This window comes from Emys orbicularis, chromosome 3 (assembly GCF_028017835.1).
Source record: "Emys orbicularis isolate rEmyOrb1 chromosome 3, rEmyOrb1.hap1, whole genome shotgun sequence".
In the NCBI taxonomy this organism is placed as follows: Eukaryota; Metazoa; Chordata; order Testudines; family Emydidae; genus Emys; species Emys orbicularis.
Genome location: NC_088685.1, coordinates 164,634,163 through 164,660,829, shown reverse-complemented (window position 1 = coordinate 164,660,829; position 26,667 = coordinate 164,634,163). Strand labels below are relative to the sequence as shown.

The 26,667-nt window shown below is 45.8% G+C and overlaps 1 protein-coding gene across 1 annotated transcript; it reads right to left on the bottom strand.

Annotated features, from left to right (window-relative positions):
* Nucleotides 1-474: 474 nt before the first annotated feature.
* Nucleotides 475-26,219, bottom strand: HHIPL2 (HHIP like 2). The gene is made up of 9 exons (XM_065401780.1): nt 25,842-26,219; nt 14,717-15,369; nt 11,821-11,964; nt 10,215-10,546; nt 8,546-8,672; nt 7,999-8,144; nt 5,860-5,941; nt 2,507-2,589; nt 475-857 (listed from the first exon to the last, which is right to left on the bottom strand). The coding sequence occupies exons 1-9, from the start codon at nt 26,217-26,219 to the stop codon at nt 475-477; spliced, it is 2,328 nt and encodes a 775-aa protein (XP_065257852.1).
* Between the last annotated feature and the right edge of the window lie 448 nt (nt 26,220-26,667).

Here is a 26,667-nt window from a genome sequence, read left to right as displayed (position 1 = left end):
CCAGTTAAGCCCACCGATAGATACCTGCTGCCTAATCTTGCAATCCTTATTCAGGCAACACCCCTTGAGGTTAAAAATCCAAATGCCCAGAAACCAAATCCTACCCTCACTGCACCTGTGGGACTGTCACTGAAGTCAGTGAAGGCTTTGTATAACTGCTAATGTCAGGAAATGGCCTTCAGAGCAAGATTTGCAAAGAATGTGAAACTTATGAGGCGGGGAAAACCTTGCTGCAGTTAAAGTCATAATAGGACATATAGTCCACTCATGCTAAACTCATGAAGTAGTATGCATTCACCAAGACTGAATTTTCCCCCACATAATCTTATGAACATGTTATGGGCATAAAAACTGCACACAGGTCTGATTCTTCTAATAAGGTCCGTGTTGGAAAACTCCAGTCCACACCGCAAACTGGTCGTCTTTTTCTCAATCACTTGCTTTCTTTTTGGCCCTTTGGGAGTTCTCTTGTGTTCAGAGGGAGCTCCTTGACCTGGCCCCTTTTTTCTTCTGTTTTTTCTCCTTAGCTGCTGCTGTTTTCTTGGGGAGAAGTTTCTTCTTGGCTCTGGTTAGCTGGGAACCTTTCCTGTCTGGCAAAGATGTCACACGTGATGCTTTGGATACCTTTGGAGCCTTTGTCTTCTCTTCTGCTAGCTCTAGTTTAGTCTTGGATCCTTTGGCCTGCCTCTTTTTGCCAGACACAGTTGGCTTCACTGCTGACAGCTTGGTGGAGCTTTTTGGGGAAGCTGGCTTCTTGGCTTTTTTGGAAGAAGTTGCTGGGGTGGCTCCTGTCCAGATGGAGGATGTGTTGGGAGGCTTGGTTGTTGGGGGTTCATTAAGCAGTTCAAGGACAGTCTCTGAAAAATAATTAAATGCTTCAGCATTCCTGATTTAAGGCAAAACACTAACTCAGACAAAACCCTGAAAAAGAGCCGTAGCAGACTGACAAGCAGGCAGGCAGGCAAGAAACATATTTGCCTTTCAAAAGAGACCATTAAAAACTGTGATGCTTGAACACTGCCTCACTTTTCTCATTTTGATTCTGCTTCCTCCATTAAATATGAACCCTGGCTTCTTCTTGTAGGGTTGCTAAGAATAAGTTTGTTTTCCTCTTAGAATAAAAAACGATGATGGAACATTTGTTTAGATTAGAAAAAGGCCAAAATGCATAAAGAGTAAGATGGAATTTGCAAGCAGATTTTAATGAAAGGGTAGATAAAGTTTCTCTTTGGCAGCTCCAGTTTGTTGACAGGTCGTTATTATCATTAGTATTAATTATTTATATTACAGTAGCATCTACAACTCCCAGTGGGGCCTCATGGTGCTGGGTACTGTTCAACCTAGATAATGGGAGGCAATCCCTGAGTCATAGACATTACAATCTAAATGTGCACGACAGACAAAGGGCAGGGGAACTGAAGTATTATTATCCCTGTTTTACAGCTGGGGAAACTGAAGTGCTGAGAGATTAAGAGTTAGAGTTAGGTGTTGTGAATGCATAACTTTTAGCCCAGTGAGTGCATAACTTTTAGCCCAGTGGTTAGGGTAATTGCCTGGGATGTGGGAGACCCCCAGTTCAAGTTCCCCCCTCCACATGAGGTGGAAAAGGGATTCTACAGTGGAACAGCTTCAACAGGAGAGACTGAGGGAGACCCACAGCCTCCCATAGCCCAGTGGTTAGGCCACTCACATGAGAGGTGAACCAGGCGTCTCACGCATTAAAGGTCAGTGCACTAACCAGTGGGCTAAAAATTATGAGGGAAGTGGACCTCCTCCTCTCCCCTTCCCTGGGTGTTTTGTGTGGAATTAGGTGGCCCATGAGCATGTCTACCAGATTAGGAACCTGAAGCAATTTAGGCGTAGGAGTGCCTGTCTTCTTGTGGCTCATGAATCACTTGGGGGCCTAGGTGGGAGATAGGCATTTGGATGCCTAGAGGGAGGCAGCAGTGTGCATGCTCAGAGGCAGAAACTTAGGCGCTCAGGGAACTTTTACAACAAAAACCTAGCCACCGAGTGAGTTTAGGCACCTACCGGGTTTGGTAGCAGCCAAGCAGGAGTCTTGTGAATCACAGTGGTGCCAAAAAACTGGACATAGGCACCTAAGTCTGGGGGGTAAGCGCCTAAATAGCTTTGTGAATGTAGTCCGCAGTGACTTTGGCTACATGGGGAGTCTGGCAGAGCCCAAAACTGCACTCAGGTCCCCTGAGAGTCCCAATCTAGTGCCTTAACCACAGCACCATCTGTCCTCACATGTTTTCTACTCACTCTGTTGCTGTTGTGAAGACCGAAAAACTAACTTTCACCACTTCCAAACTCCTCTGAGGACACTAAGAAGCAGCAGCATATTTAATATGCAACGGAAACATGAGTTAACATACTTATTGTACGACATTAACAGTTGTTGCATAGTACTTTGGCTTTAACGAATGCTTACCTTTCAACCTGACATCTCTTTGAGATTGTATACAGTTGTGCCACACAATAAAATGAAAACCTAAGGACTTACTTGCTAGAGGAGCAAATGGGATACGCTTACTCTTTGTTTTCACTGGAATAGGCTTGTGTTTACATTTCCCAGGTGGAGCTCTCCTTCAAAACAGATTTAAAGATAAAAAGGCACATGTGACTATCTAGGAAATGATCAGGAAGTTTACTTTTTCCAGAGACAGAGATCACACATCAATCCTCCCTGTTAGGTCATGTGCCCTTAGGAGAAACCAGACCGTTTGCAATTAGAGACTAGGGTCAAAAATTAGGAATGCTTTTCACAAAAAAGTGTGCCTTTTCTCACTGAAAAATACCTAAGTTTTATTATTGTGGAGTAATATTTTGGTGATACGATTATGAAAGGTGCTACATAAAATTCTCTGTTCTTTGCTAGCTACCTCGCTCTATAATATCACCAATGTACCAAGCTCCTCACATCTGGCCACCTTCAACAGAGAAAAGTAGAATAAAACAAAACTCTGTTAAATTGCAATGAAAGAAAAATCAGGATAGAAGAGCTATGATTGTGACACAACTGAGAGAGCTAGACTGCTACCCAACTCACTCGCTGCCCCTCTCTGTTGAGATGCCCGAGTGTGTGAAGCCCTAAGGCCCTGATTTTCTGAGGTGCTGAGCAATCTCAGCTTTCACTGGAATTGTGGATACTGAGCTCTCCTGAAAGTCAGACCTTTACTAAAGTTAGATGCTTAATCAAACAGACAAGACCAAAGCTGAACAGATAAGCAATGAGACCTAGTTATCAGGGAACCCAGATGAGGTGCAGAAAGAAAAAAAAAATCTCCAAAGGACCATGGGCATCATAGGCTGGGGGAGGCTGTGCCTCCCCAAACAGCCAGGCGTGGCCCTGCCCACACTCTGCCCCCAGACCCTCCTCCCCCTGCTTCCCACTTGCCGCAGCTCCAGTCTCCCTGTGGGGTGGCCCTGGCTCAGGCTGTGCCACCTGCCCTCCCGGGGCTGGGGCCACGCCGCCCACCCTCCCAGCGCTCTGGGGAGCTAGCCTCAGGCTTGGGGCTGGCGGCTGCGGTGGGGGGGAGCTCTGGGCTCCGGCAGGGTGTATGTGCGGAGGGGGTGGGGGCTAGCCTCCCTCAGCCAGCGGTTCACCGCCCTTGCAAAGGACCAAGGGAAAGATTAAACATACAGTCATGCTCTAGAAGGCAGGTGATAGGGTGAGGGGAGAAGCTTCTGAAACTCAGCAAAGAAAATTGGTTCATTTCAGGAAAACTTGTAGAGCAAGCAGCAAGCCCTCCTGTGCAGTAATGCTGTTCATTAGTGAGCTGCCTCCTTGCCCGCTTGCAGGAAGCTGGCCACCTGGAAACTCTCTTCAGGCTTCTTGGAAAATGTAAAGCTGGGTTTCTCCATTCATACAGTAGAACCTCAGAGTTACGAACACCTAAGAACACATGCGGTAGAGTCCTGCAAGCCAGCTTTCCTTGTGTGCAAATCCAGAAGAAATCCCTACAGTACATTTGCCTAGTCATAGATAGCAACAATTCAGGAAAGTGCCAGCATATCACTGCTTTTGAACAGCCTCCTAAGATTATCAAAATGTAGCCTAATAGACCCACCCTGGAGAACTGATTCATAGCTGACCCTGCTAAACCCTATTAACCTCAGTTCATAACACTGGAATTCACAGGAGACTTAGAGATTACAAAGCATTTTTAATCTGTTTTCAATTTAAATTTGTTTAATTGGGTTTTTTCACCTTTCTCTGCAGTATGGGGCATGACTTGCCTGGACATAGTTCACCTCATCAGTCAGGCATTGGTGGCACCTGGGTCTCTCCTGTTCTCTGCCTGTGGCACACAACTGTTCAGTCTCCTCACGACTAACATGCTTTGGTTTAACTGAAGTCATTGGGCTCAACATAGGGGAATTTGGGTGAAATGTAATGGCCTGTGATATGCAGGGGGTCAGACTAGATTAGTGTTTCTCAAACTGAGGGTCCCAACCCAAAAGGAGGTCACAAGGCTATTGCAGGAGGGTCGTGGCCAGAGAGCCCACCTCTGAAGGCAGCGCCACCGCCAGCAGCAGCGCAGAAGTAAGGGTGGTATGCTATGAGGCGCGGGTCGTCACTTTTTTGAGAGGGGGTCATTACAGCCTGAAATATTTTCAAAGGGGAGCCCAGCAAAAAGAGTTGGAGCATCTCTGGACTAGATGATCTAAATGGTCCCTTCTGGTGGGTATAATAGGCTTAGCCTTCCCTGGTGCTGCCACTGATCCGCCACTGGACACCTGGGCTGCGGTGGCCCCGCCCCTTCCCTGAGATCCCCACTGCCTCCTCCACTCCACCCCCACCTCCCCCAGGTCCCTGCTGCTCGCTGCATCCCTCCTCCTCGGGGCGGGGAGAGCCAGCAGCTGGCCGAGTGAGGAGGCTCGGCCGGGCGCTCTGGGGCTGGCGGGGCTTTCAGGGGCAGGAGGCTCAGGGGGCCAGTGGCTCATCCTGGGGAGGGCCTTCAGGGGTGGGAGGGGCTGGTGCTCAAGGGGGCCAACCCAGCGCTGGGCCAGCCTGGTGCTCAGGGGGCCGACGGCCTGGCGCTGGTGGTAGGGGCCAGCAGCTCAGGCAGGGGAGGGCCTTCAGGGGCGGGGGGCTGGCAGTTCGGCCCAGTACTGAGGCTGGCCCAGCACTTGTGGACTCCAGGTTGTGGGGGGGCAGGGCCTTGGGCAGAAGGGACAGGGCTAGTGGGCTAGCCTCCCCAAAGCGGGCATTTACCCACCGCCCGGGCTCCAGGACACTATGAAGTAGTGAACAATGTTGGCATGACGATGCTAAACACTCAAATCCTTTAAGCACAGAACTGATGCAGCAGGAGGCGTGGCGATGCAAGCTCCCCACACAATGTGCCTCAGCTGTATTCTGGAAAGACCACCTTGCATGGTGAAAGGGCATTTTTGTCTGCATGGCAGCCAAGTTAAAATTACATTGAGTAAGAAAGAAAATTTTTGGTGAAAGGCCTTTTTGGCATTACAAAATTAATGTCTATTTTACAGGGTCCTTGGCTGACGTATAGACAGAAAAAGGCTGTCTTTGTCGTGAACCTGAAGGGTACTGATTATTACTTTGTACTATTAAAGCAAGTTTGTGTTGTATCTTTGACTTGTAAGAAAGTGAACAGTTTTTAACCTTATTGTCCCCAAACTTTTAACAGATTTTGGGCCTGATTCTATTTTCAGTTGTATCAGCCTAAGTCTGAAGTAATGTAAATGAATACAAATGTCAGTCTAATTCTAGAATTAACTTCACTCAAGCCAGGGGAGTTGCTCAAGATATTCCACATCTATTGAGCCAACTAGATAATTTGTGTTGATTATAAAGCAGTATGCAAGGGAAAACCAGATCTTAATGCTAACCTTGCAGGATCAACAAATTTGTAGATAGATCCATGGGGTGCATAGGCACTGGGATAAGAAGTAGCCATAAAATAAAGCTCCCCTAAACAAACAGAGAGAGAGAAAAAAAGAATATAAGCTGTTTCAGATGCAAATGCATAGAATTATTGCAGATTTGGTGCACTACCATTTCCCCCTTCCTTTGCCCCCCATTATAATCACATAATTGGAAAGGAAGACACAATCCTATTTGTTTCATTCAAAATCCTTCTTCACACCTTGGGCCATGGTCTCACAGCGTGATCCATATGGGCAGATTGCAATGCCCACACACGGATCCACTGATTTCAGTGGGGCTTCATGCAGGCATAGCAGTCCTGTGCCAATCACAATGCCACATCAGGGCTATTGTGTCCCCCTGTGGAGGACACTCCAAAATATTATTTTATTGGGTATATCTTATAAGTGTACTTTCTAAAAGACTTGTTTTTATCCAGTAAAGCAGCCAGCAATTATAAATAGAGGAAACACACACACAAAAACAAAATATTTAGCTGACTTATAAACTACCAAAAAAAAATCAAACAGGCTCTAGAATGGCTAATCATTTAGGACAAAAGTCTTTTGTTACTGGGCTGTTCAGGTTCATAATTGGAGAAATTGACTACCATCCCTAGAATACGTATCTTTTCATTAGTCATCAGTATAATATCTAGGGAGCAACAGAGAGTCCTGTGGCATCTTTAAGACTAACAGATGTATTGGAGCATAAGCTTTCGTGGGTGAATGCCCACTTCGTCGGATGCATGTAATGGAAATTTCCAGGGGCAGGTATAAATATGCTGGCAAGATAACCTCGTTATCTCCAGGCTGATTCTTGCCAGCATATTTATACCTGCCCCTGGAAATTTCCATTACATGCATCCGACGAAGTGGGCATTCACCCACGAAAGCTTATGCTCCAATACATCTGTTAGTCTTAAAGGTGCCACAGGACTCTCTGTTGCTTTTTACTGATCCAGACTAACACGGCTACCCCTCTGATACATATCTAGGGAGGTTATTGTAGTTTGAGCAAATACCAGGAGAAACTATTGTTGTAGTTCAAATTACATTACAGCACTGTGACAATTTTTAGAGGAAGAGTTGATACCGGAGTTTAACATCCATCTCTGCCACTTATTACTAGAACAGAGGCTAAAGCCTGTCAGTGTTTTACACTAAAGCAACATTTATGTATTCCCCAGGTCTCTCTGTGTCTTCTGCCTTATTTTTCATTTTCTAGAAACGGCAGCCAGTTGCGTAAGAAACTAGTATTCCCCAGCCTGAGATCATCCAGGATCTTTTCCATTACAAGCACAGGATGATATCCATATTCTGCTGAACCATAAGATATTATCAGAGGGCTTCCTCTTCTTCCAAACTCTGCCAGAGCACAGCTGGCTGCTATCTGAAGCTTTGAGATCAATTTTGCATTATGCATTGGAGAGCTCTTTGTACTCAGGAAGCCCCAAAGGCATGACCGATGGATCTGTTAGTAATTTCACTTTTGTTATAGCCATGATGACATTTTAAATCCTTGACCAAGCTTTGAGACACTCCTACCAGATACAGAAAAAGGAATTGTTTTTCCTCTCTCTCTCCAAACCAAGGTCTCTTCAGACCAGAGCTCCTAGTGTTGCCATTGTGAATGAGAATGGTGTCTTGATGGGGGTAGAGATTCAGCTGGCTGCAAGAACTGTAGTGAAGAGGATCCCATTGCAGTGACCCATACTTTTACATTTTTAAATTTAAACAAGTGAACAAACAATGTATATGGGCATGAATCAAAACATAAATCCAACCACCCCACCCAACTTTGAGTGAGTTCAGATCCGGATTCAAATTTCAAGTGGGTAGTGAGCTCTATCATGAGATGTCTTGAGTTCTGCATCACGGGTGTCTGGGGTAGGTGGGAAAAAACTCACAAGGTCTCATGACTGGGCATATTTCTGAAATGTCTGAACCATCTGCCAACCCCAGCTGCAATGCTGAGATGTTTCATCACCCCTGCACAGTCAATCTTCACTAACATTTCCCAAGGGCAGCCAAACCCCATATATTCGCCCTGAAACACAGAACCCAGTTTCCTATACAAATGTGGTTAGGGAGATGCATTACCTGCCTCGTCTTCAGCAAAGGAGATGATGAATTTGTTATAAGAGCTGATCAGCCCAGGGAAAGCACAGGCTTTAGTGCTACCAATACAAATATCTTGTTTCTTCCATTTATTTTCCCTCTCATCTTCCTGCAAAGCCATAAGTCGACTGGATGAAAAATAAAACCTTATGTTGTAGGATTCAATTTTTCCATTCTCAGGGTTAATTCCTGCAAAAATCATGCATTACTGGAAGTAAAAGGTTAGTTGGAACCCTGATCCTTAAAGTGGGTTTAATTTTCTTTTGTATAAGATGGGCCTGAATAAAAACCCCAATCCTGAAAGCTCTAACTTGGGTGAAGTTCAGATCCAGATCAGAACTTTACAGGTGCTATCTCTGTAATGGACCAAACCAAACCATTGATCTAAATATGCTGAATGTCTGGGACTTTCACTGTCTTGGACTTTCACTGACTGTGGGCCAGAGGGTTTCAGAATGCTCAGACATGGAAGCCGTATAAATATAAGGATAGCCAGATAGAAAAGAATGGAAACTGTTGTCTCCCTCACCCACTCATGAAATCACCAAAAATGTAGAGGCCATTCAGGTTTGGGGATTCACATCCCCGGTACACGTATCCTCCAGTGACTGACTTCCCCACAGTGTGGCCATAGGCAAATATCGGAAGAATGTCATCTGTTAAACACACACACACAAAAAAACAGAATAGCTTTCATGGACTCGCTGATCAAAGAGCAACTGGTCAACAATATTGATGTATGCAATGGAGGCCAAAAGGGCTAGTGCACATGGGAGTAGCTTGGTTCATTTCAATGAGGTTTCATCCATTTACACCAGCAGAGAATTTGGCCCTGAGGCTTTAAAGAGCTTCCTACGTGGCTTAACAAGACTCAGCCAGTGAACTTCATTATCATGCTGGACCAATATTCTTTACATCAGGTAAATGCTGCAGAGAGAGTTCATGAAACGTTACATGTGGCCAAGTGTAGCAAGCATTTTAACAAAGATTAACATTAAACATTCTGTTGTTTTCTACTGAAAAGACCAAATACGGAAGCAGGAAGTTGCAGCTCAGCTCAACAGATTTATACATTGCAACTGCTCCCAGTACAGTAAATGCTAACCATGCCGGCAACTGAAAATCATTCTGCTGGATCACAAATATTACCAGAAATGTAAGTTACTGCCACCCTTTCTGCCTGGCACCAGGAAAGGTGGTTCCAGCCCTTCTGGGGAGGGGCTGACATTCTGCTCCTGAAAACTTTTAGTCCTGTCCGCACTTTTTTAATATGACTGAGATTGTCTGTTTATGCTGAACAGCACAGATAGAAAAATGTAATGAGTTAAAATCTGAAGCCTAGCAGCCAAGCCTAACACAGGCACATGGTAAACTTTCTGGTCCTTATGCCACAGTGCTGGACCTTGTTAAAAACTACTGGCACATTCAGCAGTAATGGCACCATATGGCAATCACCAGCACATATGTGGCGTGTAGACAGATACTGCATACGTACGCTTGTATGCCAAGCTTAGTTCCCAGAGTCATTTACATTTTATTATCTTAAGAGTGGTGTTTGTCAACAAAATCCTTAAGGAACATAATTACACCCAGCTCTTATATTGTGCTTTTCATCAGTCAGTATCAAAGCACTTTACAAAGATGATCGGTATCATTATGCCCATTTTACAGATGGGGAAACTGAGGCACAGAAAGGTGAAATGACTTATCAAAGACAAAGTCAGCCAGGAGTAGAACCCAGGTCTTCTGAGGCCCACTCCAGTGCTCTATCCAGTAGGCAGCACTGCCTCCTATATAGGATTTGCTACAAGATCATGTCACCAAGCTTGGCCACTACCTGATGTTTCAGAGGAAGGCAACTATTCCCGATAATGCACTTAGGCCCCAATCCAGTGCCCACTGGACTCCATAGAAGACTTCTGTTGACTGCAATGGGCACTGGCACTGGTCCTTTGCCATTTGTGCAATGCGGTGCACAACAGGGATGCCAGGATGTTTTGTATTTTGATGCCTCTGGATTGGAAAGCTGGGGGGCTGTATGTTTTCTTATCAGACAGGAACATATTCCCCATCCTGCCGTACATGAATTCAGATTACAGAGGTTCACTGGAAAAGCAGCAGTATAGTCGTTAACTAAGTACATATTGCATGGTGTGTGCTCTTTCAAGCAAAGCTCCCACAAGAAGCGATTGGCTTACCTAAGGAGGAATTATAGCAAAGCTTTATGTCATAACATTCAAATCCCTCCTTAGCTCTCCAGCCGTAGTTCCCTCCTTTAACAATGATGTCAACTTCTTCAAACCTGTTCTGTCCAACATCACCACAGAATATTCTCCCTCGTCCCTTGTGAGTGACTGGGTCCCCTCTGTCAACAGCACAGCGCCACATATTCCTGACTCCGTAGGCATAGACCTCAGGGAGAGCCTTGGGGTCCGAGACAAAGGGGTTATCTGGTGGGATGCGATATGGCTTTCCATCTGGGCTTTTTCCATTCACATCTATCCGTAAAACTTTTCCTAGTAACGTACTCCTGAAAGTAAGGCAAGGCATAAGCAATAGGTTAATGAGACTGTCAGGTAAATCAAGGCTTATAGATGTTAATCTCAGAGTTGGTGGGAAAATGGGAACACTGAAAATTTTCATGAAAAATTTGCCCCTTTTTTCATCAAAAAATATTTAAAATTTAAAAAAATTTCAACCAGCTCTCATAAATATTGTAATGAACTGGATTGGGGGTGGGAGGTGGAGGGAGTACACAAGCACCACTGCCCTCTGCTGAAAGGAATCAGAACTGCTTGGCTGTGTGAGATAGGCCCTCTGCTGCACACAGCTAATGGAGTTTCTCCTTTAACTCACATAGGATCTGTGTTTTTCTGGAGAAGGGAGATATGAGGTCTCTCTCTCTGCTTTCCCCATGAAGCTCCACGTGGCCACAGTGCGACAGCCATGAAGCCCCGTTACAATATTCTTCAATCAACACAAAAACTACCGTCACAAATGATACTCATTGGCACCCTTGTCTCAGCAGAGGGGCAAAAGAATGGATGGACCATGGTAGCAAAACCAGCCCTTAGAGGTGGTTCCACCAGGTCAGGGCTGAGGCACGGGGCAGCATGGGGGAAGCCTGCACTGCTGCTCGATGGGCTGTACTGGTTCTAGGTGTGTGGAGAAGACTTCATTTTCAGGAACCATCAATCTGTACCATGGGCACTAACTTCACTTTCAAGTTTTTGTCAAAAGCAATGTGTTATTTATATAGGTATATTCAGCTGCAAAAATAGCTTACATTAAAACTGGATTCACAAAATGTCCCTTGTAAGGACAGAAGGACTGGACTAATATAGACATCCAGTGTAAATGACTCACTCATGCTGTTTGGCATGGAAAACAAGATGCTGTCTGCAGTCGCTGAATAGGAAACAACATCAATTTAACTGGTTTTCAACTGTCATGTAAAATTGCTCTTCATTTCCCTTGTAGCCAGTACTAGTATGCAGTTCTTCCAAGATATTAAGGCTAAGATCTTCAAAACCACGTAGGGGATTCGGATTCCAATACCCAACAGGATTTGGACATCTGGATCTCCTAGGCTTTTGAATTTTCAGGCTTTGAAAATCTCATCCTAAAAGTACACTGATACTGTAAATTGGGGGTAATCCTGGTTTGCAATGACTAGTCAAGCAGCATTTTTGTTGTATCAGTCCATTCTCTTGTTTTGCTAAAAGTCCAAATTCTGTCTCATCATGCACTAAGCCAATGCATTGCACTAGCATGAGAGATGCATAAACCTGTCCTCCAGCTTACTTGTTCTGAGCATTCCCAAATTTTCCAAAAGGGTCCCCAGCTTTCCCTCCGTCCCCGATGAACAGATACAGACAGCCATCCAGGCCAAAGAGGAGCTGCCCCCCGTTATGATTTGCAGCTGGTTCATCAAGCTCCAAAAGACTCCTAAAAAGAAAGGAAAGAGAAATAACCACAGATGTAGCCCCTGGACAAGATTCGGTGTCTTGTTGGGTTAGAGAAATGCGTTACTATTCAGTCTGCACGATAAGCAGAACTGCTTATCTGCATAACGTATCTTTCCAAGGTATCTTACTGTTTCCAGGCTAAGCAAGGACCTTTCATGTCCTTTGCTAATCACATCCCTCCATTTATGGGTATGTCTACGTTTGAGCTGGGAGGTGTGATTCCCACCTTGCGTGGACATACAAGTAGCATTGTCTCCGTGGCAGCACAGATGGCCTCTCGGGCTAGCCATCTTGAGTACAATCCTGCCTGACCTGGGTATGTGGCTAACCCAAGCTGCCGCCTGTGCTGCTGGGGACACATTGCTATTTTTAGGCACTAGCTTGAGCGGAGCTAATGCAGGTACATCTTACACCTCCCAGCTCAAATGTAGAGACATACCCTGGGTCTGCAAGGCACATGGCAGCCTGGTAATGATAAGTGCATAACTAGCAGGTGGGCACCGATTGTTCCCATTGATTTCATCTTGCCCTTTCAGCAAATGGTAAAATCAAATAGCTCAGTGGATCTTGTTCTTTTCTTTCTGTAAAGGCAGAGCTCCCCGAAAGTTTGACAGTCCAAAGGCACTTTTCAGCCATAACAAAGTGTGAAATGTGTTCAACATGTTTCTATCTATATTTACAATTGGATTTTTAAAATCTAATTTTGTTGGGTGCATTTTCTAGCACTTGATGCTGAAGGTGTCAGGGGTGTGTTAGTGACCAGGGAAATGGGCCAGACATCAAGGCCTTGGGGCTGAAGTTTTCTGTTGAGCCACAGAACATGTGCAGCATGGCTGTGGCAGTGCAAGCTCCACCCACACTACCCCACCATTGTACTTCCATCTTAACATAGAAGAGCCACCTCTAGAAGTGAAAGGACACTTCAGGCCCCAGTGTCCATTCAATCCTTGACCGCTCTGCTCAGACTACCAACAAGGATACTAACGAGTGCCTCAGTTTTCCCATCTGTAAAATGTGGACAATAGTACTTCCTTCAGAGGGTTCTTCGGAAGCTTATTTCCTTTGGAAATCACTTTAGATTCCCTCTAGGAAAGGCATTACAGAAATGCAAAAACTTCATTAGTATTATTTATTAGTAGCAGAGTGCCCATCATGCTGGGGGGTTCTGTAATATGGACACTTGCCACTGGGAATAGGAATGAGACCCATCAGCTTTATTTCTCCTGGGCTGCTCTGCAGCTATCAGCCACTACCCATTTCATCCACTACCAGATGGAATGGTTTCAGTCAGGTGATCGAACACCATTAGAGTTTTTTAACCTGCTACTGGTTGGGGCTTAAAAATGTGATGTCATCTGTGCCCCTTGTGGCACAGAATCCACCACAACTGGGGCGCAACCAGAATTTTCCTCAGGAGGGGGCCTAGAGCTCTCCCCTCCCCTGCACTCAGCCCAAGCTCTCTGCCCCACACTTTCCCCCTGCACCCAGTCCAACCCATCCACACTGCCTCAGCACCCAGCTCTGAGCTCCCCACCCCACACCCAGCTTCATGGTCTCCACACCCCACACTCAGTCCCGAGCTCTTACCCAGAGAGGTGATCAAGCTCAAGAGTAACATCCCCAGCAGGGGACAGGCTAATCCCCTCGTCCTGCATCTCTGCTTCCCCAAGAAGCACCAAAAAAGCCCAGATCCAGTCCTCCCACCCTCTTGGGCACTGGGGGTTCCCAGTCTCCCTGCTATACTTCTCCTTAGGAGCTGGGGATGCCCAGTGCTCATGAGCACCAGATGGACTGCAGAGGTGGGGGCCCCAAGCAGGCACAACCCTACTCAGATTTGGCCCAGCCATCCCAAAGTGGCTGGGCCAAATTTCCAGCTCCGGTCAGGGGCCAAGGGGGGGCCCTGGGTCCCCCAGCTCTCCCTTAATTGCACCCCTGACCACCAACCATCGGCACAGAAATAAAATACCAGTGCTCATTCAAAAACAGGAATCTTCCAACACATTTCAAAGTTTATTCTGGGTGAAAACTGTTTCTTGCCTTTTAAACGTTCACTGTGAGAAATGGGCACTGGGTTTTTGTTTTATATACGTCTTTCAGCATGACTGTGAAGCTCACAAGCAACAAAATTATTACTAAATCCTTTTCTATGAGTGAAAGGGACAGAATCAGCCTCCCCAGAAAAGATGTTCTCGTTCTGAGCAATTTAACTTTTATTAGAGGTGAAACCAAGCTGGTGCCACTAAGAACTTCTGTAGTGCCTTTAGCCCTGTGATATGTGTGTGATATTTATATTATCATTGCAATAAAATACCTTTGCAGTGGGCAATAAAAACACGGAGCCTATTTAACATTATTGTCTATAAAGCAATTTCAGAGCAGGAGTTAATTCTCTAGAGGGTTCACAGTTTGAAAAGTTGGTGTGTTTGAGGCTGCCAATGTACTGCTACATTTCACAGGGCAGGGACAGGAGGCAGTGTGTCTAATGGTTAGAGGAGAATTTGGTGCTATTTTCCATTCTGCTTTGGGCTCACCGTGTGACCTTGAACCAGCACTCACATCTCTTTCTGTCTCTGTTTAGCAATCTCCTTAATGGGCCCATCCAAACACCTGGATCTGCGCAACTTAGAATGGTCATGAGCTCAGCATTCAGATCCAGATGTTGCAGTTGGGCAGGTTCCTATGTGGTCATATGAGAAATTGATACATTCAAAATGGCTCTGAATAAGCTTTACCTTTCTGAGCGTGGATCAGCTTTGTTGACATCAGATGCTAAAACTTTGAATTCACTGATCCGGATCTTCTCCGCTTTCTTCTTGTCCATGTACGAATAATAGATGTAAAATTTTCTGTTGTGTCTGTGCTTGGGGTGAAAAGCCATCCCTAGGAAACCCCTCTCATCCCCTATCCATGGGCTAGCCAGCACTATTTTCTTAATATCTAGAAAGGGCTCCTCCAATCGGCTCCCATCAGGCAAGTAGACCCAGATGATCCCCACCTGTTCAGCTACGAACATGCGATGGGTGTTGTCATTAGCATGGAGCATCAGTACCGGATTCCTCAGCCCATTAGCAACCTCTGTCAGGCACAGCTGAAGGCAGCCCTTGGGGTCCTCCACTACTGACCCCAGGTTGCGATTGAGGTCTGTGTTTTTTAGCACATTGGGGTAGCAATAGTCTTGGTCCTGTATGTTAAGGAGGTTACAGAAGCGGGTTTTGTTCCTCTCACAGCATTCTTGAATGTGTTTATCATTAGTCAGCAGTGTGATAGCAGAGCGGCAATTGAAATGGAACTCAGAGCAGTAGTCAAAGCAAAGTCCTGGGAGGTTCCTAAGAGGTGTCTGGGGGTTTTCTGCATCATAGAGATGTGCCGCATATGGGGAGCACTCCTATGAAAATAAATACAAACTAATTACATGTCTGTCTGTGTGTACAGATCCCTGATGCACTGAGTAGCCTTCATCCAAGCAAACTGGTCAGTAACATGCAAATCATTAATAAGATAAATAGCCCCAATTAAACAATCTTGGAATAACATTGCCACTGCATTTTTCAGATCTCTTTAAGGTCTTGATTCAACAGAGCATTTAAGCACATACCTAGCTTTGAGCATGTGTGGAGTCCCATTGAAGTCAATGCATAACTTTGAATTATGATCCAATTGAGCTTGGACTGAGATTTTAAACTCTTGCGTTGTATTCCTGGATCCCGAACTGACTCTCTGTGTGATCTCGGATAAATCACGGAGGTCAGCATTTTCACATTTATGTGCCTAAAGTTCTGCACCTTAAATCAAATGTTTAGCTGTGCAAGATTTAGGTTAAGTGCCTAACATTAGGCACCCAAGTTTGAACATTTGGGTGCACACAGCTCTGTGCTTCAGTTTCCCCATCTGTGTAATGGGGATATTAACACTTACCTACCCAATTTTGCAAAATTCCACTAGCCTTTCACCCAGCTGGGTTTCTGTGTTGGACCCTTCAGAAAATAATGTTTCTATTAATACTTGACCTGTATATTTGTTGGTGCAAGCTCTATAGAAACGAAAACACAATCAGTTAAACCCTGGTGCTCCTCTCACCCTGGTTTTGCACTGGTGTCATTCCATTGGCTTCAGGAGTTCTCTCTGCTGTACCTATGTGAGGTGTTCAGGAGACTAAGAACTATGGCAACTGCTATGGCAAATGTGCTTGCATGTGAGGGAGAAATGCATTTCTCATTGAAGCAAGAAGCAACCTCAGCACCTCTAACCTTAATGAACTCCCTCCAGCCTCTACTCCTTATCACTGTGGTGCTAGGTCTTCTACAGTTTAAGGTATTGAACAAAGCGTACCCTCTAAGCAGGGGACATTCTTTTCCAGCCATTCACTTAGTAGCCTTCCCTGTTTCTAAACTATTCACATTTCCAACTCATTGTCTGTGTTGCAAGGAATGCAGACAACCGCCATTGTTTTGGCTAAATGTCTGAGGTGAAGGCATTCCTTAGGGTCTATGTAAAACCACCAGGATTAAGCAGTCTCACACTACTCGCTGGTCATTTCCCTCCTCTGTGGAGGAAGGGGACAGTGGGGGATGGGGAGAGGGAATGGATTATTATTTCAACTAATTAATAGAGCTGAAGAAATAAGAAGATCCTCAGAATCCTTAAAGGTGGCAATTTTGCAACAGAAAAGCTTCAAAAACAGACTCCAATGAGAAACTGCTGAACTTGAATTAATATGCAAACTATATACCATTAATTTAGGCTTGAATAGAGCCTGGGAATGGCTGAGTTATTACACAGATTGAATCTATTTCCCCATGTTAAGTATCCTCATACCTCTTGTCAACTGTCTGAAATGGGCCATCTTGATTATCATTACAAAAGCTTTTTTTTTCTCCTGCTGATAATACCTCCTCTTAATTAATTAGCCTCTTAGAGTTGATATGGCTACTTCCACCTTTTCATGTTCTGTATGTATATATATTTTCTTTCTATATGTTCCATTCTATGCATCTGAAGTGGGCTGTAGCCCACAAAAGCTTATGCTCAAATAAATTTGTTAGTCTCTAAGGTGCCACAAGTACTCCTGTTCTTTTTGCGGATACAGACTAACACAGCGGCTACTCTGAAACCTGTCAGATCCAGATGTCACTTGTCTGTCATCTTCAAGACAAATGACCGATTTCTCACTAAGTGTAACAAATTGCAATTGTGAGCATAACACAATGAAATTAATTGTGACAAATCTGGGGCCTTTTAGCATGTCACAGTTGTCTCATTCATGTCACACAGACCTTCCTGGAGACAGTGGGGCTAGAACTCTAATGCTTCTGCTTCAAAGAGCACAGGCCCCTACCACTTGAACTAAAGGAGAATCTCCATTAACTCTTAACAGACAGGCCCTGTGACACTGAGTTCTCATTCACAGTATTTGCTAACCCCACTCGTTCAGAAATCATGAGTCAGCCCCCACCCCAATCATGATACTGGCTTACGGGTTGGAGGGGATTTGGGGGAGGGTGGTTACAAAAAGAATAAATATTGTGTCCTTTTTATTTGTATTCTGGTTTTTGAGCCTTTAGGCTTCCTCCTAGCACATGCCAAGTTACAGGCAGTGTGCCTGATCTATACCAGAGTTTTAAAACATGCCAATTACGACGTTAGCTAGCACATGCTAATATCACACCTTTCAATCCTAGTCTAAACAAGGTTTAATTCACATTCCCCCTGCACCAGCCAGCTGAACAGGGAAACCTTACATCCTCTCAAAGGCTGACGAAGCTGCCATTCTAGTGTGTGCTACCAGGGATTGCCTCCTAGGGCATCAGCTGCCATCAGTGCTCTTTCTTAAGGACATCAAGGGCAGGTCTTGACCAGGGCTTCACCTGGACTGTATGGACCAGATCCTCAGCTGGCATATCTCAGACTAGCTACCCTTTTACAGCCTCTGAGGATCTGGCCTTTCTAGCCCGAGATGTTTTCAATCAGTCAATCAAATAATTAGCAAATACGGCCCGACTGTCAGCGGGTGTAAATCAGAGCAGCTCCACTGATGTCAGTGGAGTCATGTCACTTTACGCAATCTGATGAGTTGATCTTTTGCTTTCATTTCAGCTAAAATTATAAAGAGAAACGCAGGAGATCTAGAGTAGCAGCCGTGTTAGTCTGTATCCGCAAAAATAACAGGAGTACTTGTGGCACCTTAGAGACTAACAAATTTATTAGAGCATAAGCTTTCGTGGGCTACAACCCACTTCTTCGGATGCATATAGAGTGAACCATATATTGAGGAGATATATATACACACACATACAGTGTATATATATATATCACTTCAAAAGTTTTTGTTCTCTTACTTAATTGGCCTCTCAGAGTTGGTAAGACAACTCCCACCTGTTCATGCTCTCTGTATGTGTGTGTATATATATCTCCTCAATATATGTTTCACTCTATATGCATCTGAAGAAGTGGGTTGTAGCCCACGAAAGCTTATGCTCTAATAAATTTGTTAGTCTCTAAGGTGCCACAAGTACTCCTGTTATTTTTGCAGGAGATCTAGGCTGTGACAGAGGCAAAGCTGTTAAAAATACTTTCTAAACCACTCGTTACAAGAGTGCTCTCTGTCTGTATGTATGTAAATAGATATCGATAAGGTGACAGGAGATGGCACTCAGGAATGTGTAGCATGGCTCCTAGGTTTTGTAGGACCAATAAAAGTTGTTGTGCACTACAAATAGCTTCCTCTTTGCAGCACATTACATCAGCTCTTAACACCAATTTGCTACCATACCAGGACGACTATCAAAAGCAGGCCTGTTTGCTCTCCACTATTTCTTGCATAGAATGGATGCATTGGCTTCCACGCACCTGTCTGAAAGGGCTTTGGCCATGTCTCTACTACAAGTGATACAGTGGTGGCATAGCTAGGATGCCATAGCTGTGCTGCTATAACCCCATCGTGTAGATGCAGACTATAGTGATACAAACGTTTTTTCTATCGCTGTAGGAACTTCACCTTGGGGAGGCAGAAGCAGTCTTTCATCAACTTATCATAGAATCATAGAGTATCAGGGTTGGAAGGGACCTCAGGAGGTCATCTAGTCCAACCCTCTGCTCAAAGCAGGACCAATTCCCAACTAAATCATCATTATACTGACATTATAGTTCAGGCTTTTAAAATACAATAGGGGGCCGAGGCAAAGCAGGGGTCTGACCTGTGGGGTGACCGCAGAGGAATGGTCACAACCTAGGGACTCCATTTTCCCCTCCACTTGTAGACGTGGTTGGCACTGAGGCAGGGAGCACAGAAGAGAGGGAGTAGGCAGCACATATGCAGCATGCTCCCATGCCCAAGTGCCCCTTTGTGCAGCATGGTCTCCCAGCAGGTTCCCAACTGGAAACCTTAACTTAGCTGTGTGCAAGATTGGATCCTCACACTGCAAGGCCTGGTCTACACTACGACTTTAATTCGGATTTAGCTGCCTTAATTCGAATTAACGCTTGACCCGTCCACACAACGAAGCCATTTAATTCGAATTAAAGAGCCCTTTAATTCGATTTCTGTACTCCACCCCGACGAGCGGAGTAGCGCCAAAATCGAATTTGTCAATTCGAATTAGCGTTAGTGTGGCCGCAATTCGATGTTATTGGCCTCCAGGAGCTATCCCACAGTGCACCATTGTGACCGCTCTGGCCAGCAATCTGAACTCGCATGCACTGGCCAGGTGGACAGGAAAAGACCCGGGAACATTTGAATTTCATTTCCTGTTTGCACAGCGTGGAGAGCACAGGTGACCACAGAGAGCTCATCAGCACAGGTAACCATGCAGGCTGATAATCGAAAAAGAGCACCAGCATGGACCGTACAGGAGGTACTGGATTTGATCTCTATATGGGGAGAGGATTCAGTGCTAGCTGAACTGCGTTCGAAAAGACGAAATGCCAAAACTTATGAAAAAATTTCCAAGGGCATGATGGAGAGAGGCCACAATAGGGACACAGATCAGTGCCGCGTGAAAGTCAAGGAGCTCAGACAAGCCTATCAAAAAGCAAAGGAGGCAAACGGTCGCTCCGGGTCAGAGCCGCGGACATGCCGCTTCTACGCTGAGCTAAATGCATTTCTAGGGGGGGGCGCCACCACTACCCCACCTCTGACTGTGGATTCCGAGCTGGGGATAATCTCATCAGGTACACCTGATGATTCCGTGGAAGGGGAAGAGGAGGAGGAGGAGGAGGACGAGCTGGCAGAGAGCACCCAGCTCTCCGTTCTCCCCAACAGCCAGGAACTGTTTCTCACCCTGACTGAAGTACCCTCCCAAGCCTCCCAAGCCAGCACCCAAGACCATGACCCCATGGAAGGGACCTCAGGTGAGTTTACCTTTTAAAATAGAAAACATGGTTTAAAAGCAAGCATTTTTAATGATTAATTTGCCCTGAGCACTTGGGATGCATTCGCAGCCAGTACAGCTACTGGAAAAGTCTGTTAACATGTCTGGGGATGGAGCGGAAATCCTCCAGGGACATCTCCATGAAGCTCTCCTGGAGGTACTCCAAAAGCCTTGCCACAAGGTTTCTGGGCAGTGCAGCCTTATTCCGTCCTCCATGGTAGGACACTTGACCACGCCATGCTAGTAGCAAGTAATCTGGTATCATTGCCTGACACAGCCTGGCAGCGTATGGTCCCGGTGTTTGCTGGCATTCAAGCAACATCCGTTCTTTATCTTGCTGTGTAATCCTCAGGAGAGTGATATCGCTTAGGGTAACCTGGTTGAAATAAGGGAATTTAATTAAGGGGACTGAGGTGGCCGTTCCTACTGGGCTGTTTGCCTGTGGCTGAAAAGAAATCCTTCCCTGCATTTAGCCAAGTGCAAGGGGGGGGGGGAGGATTGGCCCAGAGCTTTTCGCGTTTTGCTAGCAGGGATCTTCCCTGATACCAGCCACGCGGTGGGGGGAGGGAGAAAGCAATCATCCCAGAGAATTCATGGCGGGTGGGGGTGGGGGGGTGTTAGTTTGGTTCCTGCAGGGATCTTCCCTGATACCAGCCACGCGGTGGGGGGAGGGAGAAAGCAATCATCCCAGAGAATTCATGGCGGGTGGGGGGGGGTGGTGTTAGTTTGGTTCCTGCAGGGATCTTCCCTGATACCAGCCACGCGGTGGGGGGAGGGAGAAAGCAATCATCCCAGAGAATTCATGGCGGGTGGGGGGGGGGTGGTGTTAGTTTGGTTCCTGCAGGGATCTTCCCTGATACCAGCCACGCGGTGGGGGGAGGGAGAAAGCAATCATCCCAGAGAATTGGATGGGGGGGGGGGGTGTTAACCTTCAGCAGCAGAAAACAAGCTAACAGGAAAACTGCAGCACAACGGGCTTTGCTTGGTATGTGGGAAAGCAGGGCGCAGAAGCCTAAAGACAGTGGCTTACCATGGCAGCATGCAAGGTGAATTCTGTTGCCCCGACCTGCGTCTGTGATCTCTAGCAGCAAAGCCACAGGCACTCAATATTAAGAGGCAAAATGCGACCTTGCACAGAAATCACATGTGCTATGTAATGTGAATAGTATACACCGTGAAAGAGTATAAGCATTGTTCTGAAAAATGTATCTTTTAAAAAAATTCTCTCCTTTTTTCACTCCCTCCAGCAGGTGCAAATGTTTCAAGCCTCCCTCCTCCTTCCCGAAGGCTATCCCAGATAAGGCGTCGTAAAAAAAAGACGAGAGAAGAGATGTTTTCCGAAATCATGCAATCCACCAGGAATGAAAGAGCTCATCTGAATGAGTGGAAGGAGACGGTTTGCAAGTATAGGAAAGAAGCCAGTGACCGTGAGGACAGGAGGGACCAACGTGAGGACATGAGGGACCAACGTGAGGACAGAAGGGACCAACGTGAGGAGAGGAGAGACGCTCGAGATGAGAGGTGGCGGCAGGAAGATCAGAGGAGTCGGGAAGCAACGCTGGGGCTGCTGCGTGAGCAAACAGACATGCTCCGGCGTCTGGTGGAGCTTCAGGAACGGCTGCTGGAGAACCGAGTGCCGCTACAGCCCCTGTATAACCCCCCTACCTCCTCACCATGTTCCATAGCCTCCACACCCAGACGTGTAAGAACACGGGGGGGAAGGCTCCGTACACCCTCCCATTCCACCCCAGTGGACAGCCCAAGCAAAAGGCTGCCATTTTTTTAACCTTTTTTTACTGGGCTTTTCCTTCCCGCAGATCCTCCTCCCAAACCCCACTCAGGTTCTGTGCCGCTACAGCCCCTGTATAACCCCCCTACCTCCTCACCATGTTCCATAGCCTCCACACCCAGACGTGTAAGAACACGGGGGGGAAGGCTCCGTACACCCTCCCATTCCACCCCAGTGGACAGCCCAAGCAAAAGGCTGCCATTTTCTTAACCTTTTTTTACTGGGCTTTTCCTTCCCGCTGATCCTCCTCCCAAACCCCACTCAGGTTCTCTCCCTCTTTTTATAATCAATTAATAAAGAATAAATGATTTTTAAACAATGGTGACTTTATTTCCTTTGAAAGCAAGCTGGGGGAAGGGGGAGGGTGGGTTCCTTACAGAGAATGAGTCAATAAAGGGAGCGGGTTTTCAGGAAGGATAAACAAACATAAATTTCACACTGTAGCCTGGCCAGTCATGAAACTGGTTTTCAAAGCTTCCCTAATGCGCAGCGCTTCATCGTGTGCTCTTCTAATCGCCCTGGTGTCTGGCTGCGAGTAATCAGCAGCCAGGCGATTTGCCTCAGCCTCCCACCCTGCCATAAAGGTCTCCCCCTTGCTCTCACAGAGATTGTGAAGCACACAGCAAGCAGTAATAACAATGGGGATATTGGTTTGGCTGAGGTCTGAGCGAGTCAATAAGGATCGCCAGCGACCTTTTAAACGGCCAAATGCACATTCTACCACCATTCTGCACTTGCTCAGCCTGTAGTTGAACAACTCCTGACTCCTGTCCAGGCTGCCTGTGTATGGCTTCATGAGCCATGGCATTAAGGGGTAGGCTGGGTCCCCAAGAATAACAATTGGCATTTCAACATCCCCCACGGTTATTTTCTGGTCCGGAAAGTAAGTCCCTTGCTGCAGCCGTTTAAACAGATTGGTGTTCCTGAAGACGCGAGCGTCATGAACCCTTCCCGGCCAGCCCACATGGATGTTGGTGAAACGTCCCTTGTGATCCACAAGTGCTTGCAGCACCATTGAGAAGTACCCCTTGCGGTTTATGTACTGGGTACCCTGGTGCTCCGGTGCCAAGATAGGAATATGGGTTCCATCTATTGCCCCACCACAGTTAGGGAATCCCATTGCAGCAAAGCCATCCACTATGACCTGCACATTTCCCAGAGTCACTACCTTTCGTAGCAGCACCTCCGTGATTGCTTTGGCTACTTGCATCACAGCAGCCCCCACAGTAGATTTGCCCACTCCAAATTGATTCCCGACTGACCGGTAGCTGTCTGGCGTTGCAAGCTTCCACAGGGCTATCGCCACTCGCTTCTCAACTGTGAGGGCTGCTCTCATCTTGGTATTCTGGCGCTTCAGGGCAGGGGAAAGCAAGTCACAAAGTTCCATGAAAGTGCCCTTACGCATGCGAAAGTTTCTCAGCCACTGGGAATCGTCCCACACCTGCAACACTATGCGGTCCCACCAGTCTGTGCTTGTTTCCCGGGCCCAGAATCGGCGTTCAAAGCCTATAACCTGGCCCATTAACATCATAATCTCCAAAGCACCGGGGCCCGCGGTCTCAGAGAATTCTGTGTCCGTGTCCATGTCCTCATCACGCTGGTCGCTGCGCTGCAATCGCCGCCTCCTCCTCCTCCTCGCCTCTTTTTTCTGGTCCTGTGTAAGCATAAACTCCACGAGAAAGCGCGAGGTGTTTATAATGTTCGAGACTGCGTTCTGGAGCACAACGGGATCCATGCTTGATGCAGAATGGAGTCTGCAGAGTTCACTCAGGAAAAAAGGCGCGAAATGGTTGTCTGCCGTTGCTTTCAGGGAGGGAGGGGGAGGCTGTACCCAGAACTACCTGCGACAATGTTTTTTGCCCCATCATGCACTGGGGTCTCAACCCAGAATTCCAAGGGGGGTGGAGACTGCGGGAACTATGGGATAGCTATGTAAAAGCTACCCACAATGCAACGCTCTGGAAATCGATGCTACTATGGTAGCTTGGACGCAAACCACCGAATTAATGGTGCCTAGTGTGGCCGAATACATTCGAATTTATAAAATCGGTTTCCTAAATTCGAATTATATAAATTCGAATTAATCCTGTAGTGTAGACATACCCCAAGTTTCTCAGAGTCTGTTTTGTATCATGTGCAGTACTCATCACATGTGTCAACATTTAACAATCATTACTAATTATTAATATGTCCTTGATTTGGTGGAATGATGATCTGTCCTTACTACTTATTGGATCAAAGAGCTACAGCTGACTTCACTTGAGGGGAAAAAAGCATTATGCAGTAGAACCTTGCTGACTGTGTTAATCCAATAAACAATTGAATCTCACCAAGTAACCTAGCCTGTTCCCAGCGTGTTGACATTAACATCAATAGGAGCAGAAGCAAGTCATTAAAAACTAGCAGTCACGAACCACTTCTCATCAAAGAGTTAATAGATAAGTCATTATTATAGAATCTCTAAGGTTACTAAGACAATTATTTTTAAAAATATACACCAGTATTTTTATAATATGATTACAATTATTTCAAACTAAGCTAGGACTTATGTCAGGACTTATGATCAAAGTATAAAGATGCAACAGTCTTAATTGTTATTATTAATGTGTGTGCTTATTTTCTAGCCGTCACATATAGGAAATCCTCCATAGGCCGCTCAATCATTAAACATTAGTGTGAATTATGTTCTGCCATGGCCACATTAATTTTTTTCTTAGTTTATTGGCTGTAAGTGACTGATGAAATGTTGATGTTGTTTTTCTGAAAGTTGGTTTCTCCAAGGTGACTCCAGACTCTGACCAATGAGACTATAAAAGTGGAAGTATTTAGTAAACATGGATAATATTTGAGAGCTAAGAAGGATTAGCTGGAAGAATTTTATACCTATGTGATAAGCAAAAATATGTTTTTTTGGCTGCTTTGTGTTGGCATGCAGTAAATCATGACCAGCATACCTGTTAAAAAGTCAGATCCTTTCTACTCACAAATCATTGTGCAGGCAGGAACCCAAGAAGAGCTTTTACTACTGAACTGTCTGCTTCCATGAGCCAGATGGGCAGTGGGAAGAAAGCACAGGGGAACTGCAACAGCTGAAACTTCAGGATCTTTCAGCTGCATGAATCTTCTGGCTGTTTCTTAATGTTGTTCTACTTTAATAACCACAGCGTTTGCAGTGTACTAGGCAGGAGCACAATCTAAACACATTCGTCATGAGACCTGGGAATGCAAACACTGTGTTTCATGTCCTGTATAATCTGCCATCCAAGTCACCCTGTATTTATGAGCAGAATGAAAAATAAATATTGATCTTTTTAATCCTCCCTTAGTTTCAAAGGGGCTAGTATTGTCCCCCTCCTAACAGCAGGATACACTCCTTCATTTCATCAGCACTACAGCTATCAAAAAATAGCAATTCATTATTAACTATAGTTACTGATGCTGTTACATGCATTTATAGGACATCTATCCCTGTGGTACCTGGCCACACTTTGAACCCAATGCAAACTATGCAATAACCGTTATCCAGTAACATTACCCCCACTGTCCCCCCTCCCCCAAATCCACACATCCCCACAGCATCACAAATGTAAAAGGGATGACAGGGAGAAATCACCTTTTAATAAAAACCTATAGCACATGAGCATGCACACAAACAAATGCACAAACGTAGTGTAAACTACAGGTTGAAACCCTCTGCCCTACCTGACACAGGATATCCTTGATATACCCTCCACACAGCTCGTGGCCCTGGGGATCAATGTAATCCATGATCTCCCAGTATTTAACTGCAATGCTGTTGTCCTTATCCTGGTCACAGCAGCCAAAGGTCTCATAGGCAGAGCAGAACTCCAGGTGGAAAGGGGGCTGGAAAGGGGGTCCGTAGTCCAGGCACTGGGGGTGCCCCCAGAGCATGCCTGCTTGGCCGAGCAAGGCAACAGAGAGGCAAAAGATAAAGTTTGGGGACAAGTTGCTAACTCCAGACCTGCTGCTGTGTGGCCAAACATTAACCTTCTTCACTGGAGGTTTCCTGAGGTCAGATGTATAGGAATCCTGGCCATCTTTAAGATAAGGCCCATTCATCCTCTGAGCTTTACAAATTGCCAGCTGCAGAACTCAATGTTTGCTCAGGTTTGCTTGCTCGCTGGGGCTCTCCCCGCGCTCGCTCTCTCTCTCTCCCTCTGAAGTTTACTATTTGTGGGCTGGGGAGAAACCCTGCATGCTGCTTCTTTGGTATTTCACACGTCACATTGCAAGAAGCCTCCCTCCCCTCTGCACATTTCTCATGCCCCCAAGAGCACTCACACATCTAGTCCCTACAACTTACTTTAAACAGGTTCCAAAATCATTCATTGAATATGTATAACAGGTAAACAGTACAATGCGTGTGATCCAAATATATCCAACCTGATCTGCTTTCCCTATTTACAATGCAAAGCATGCTGCAGCTGTGAAAATATCAGGGAAGGAAAATGAATGAATCACTTTCAATCAGTACCTACCCTCTATTTAATTTTCAAGAGCTGGGTCA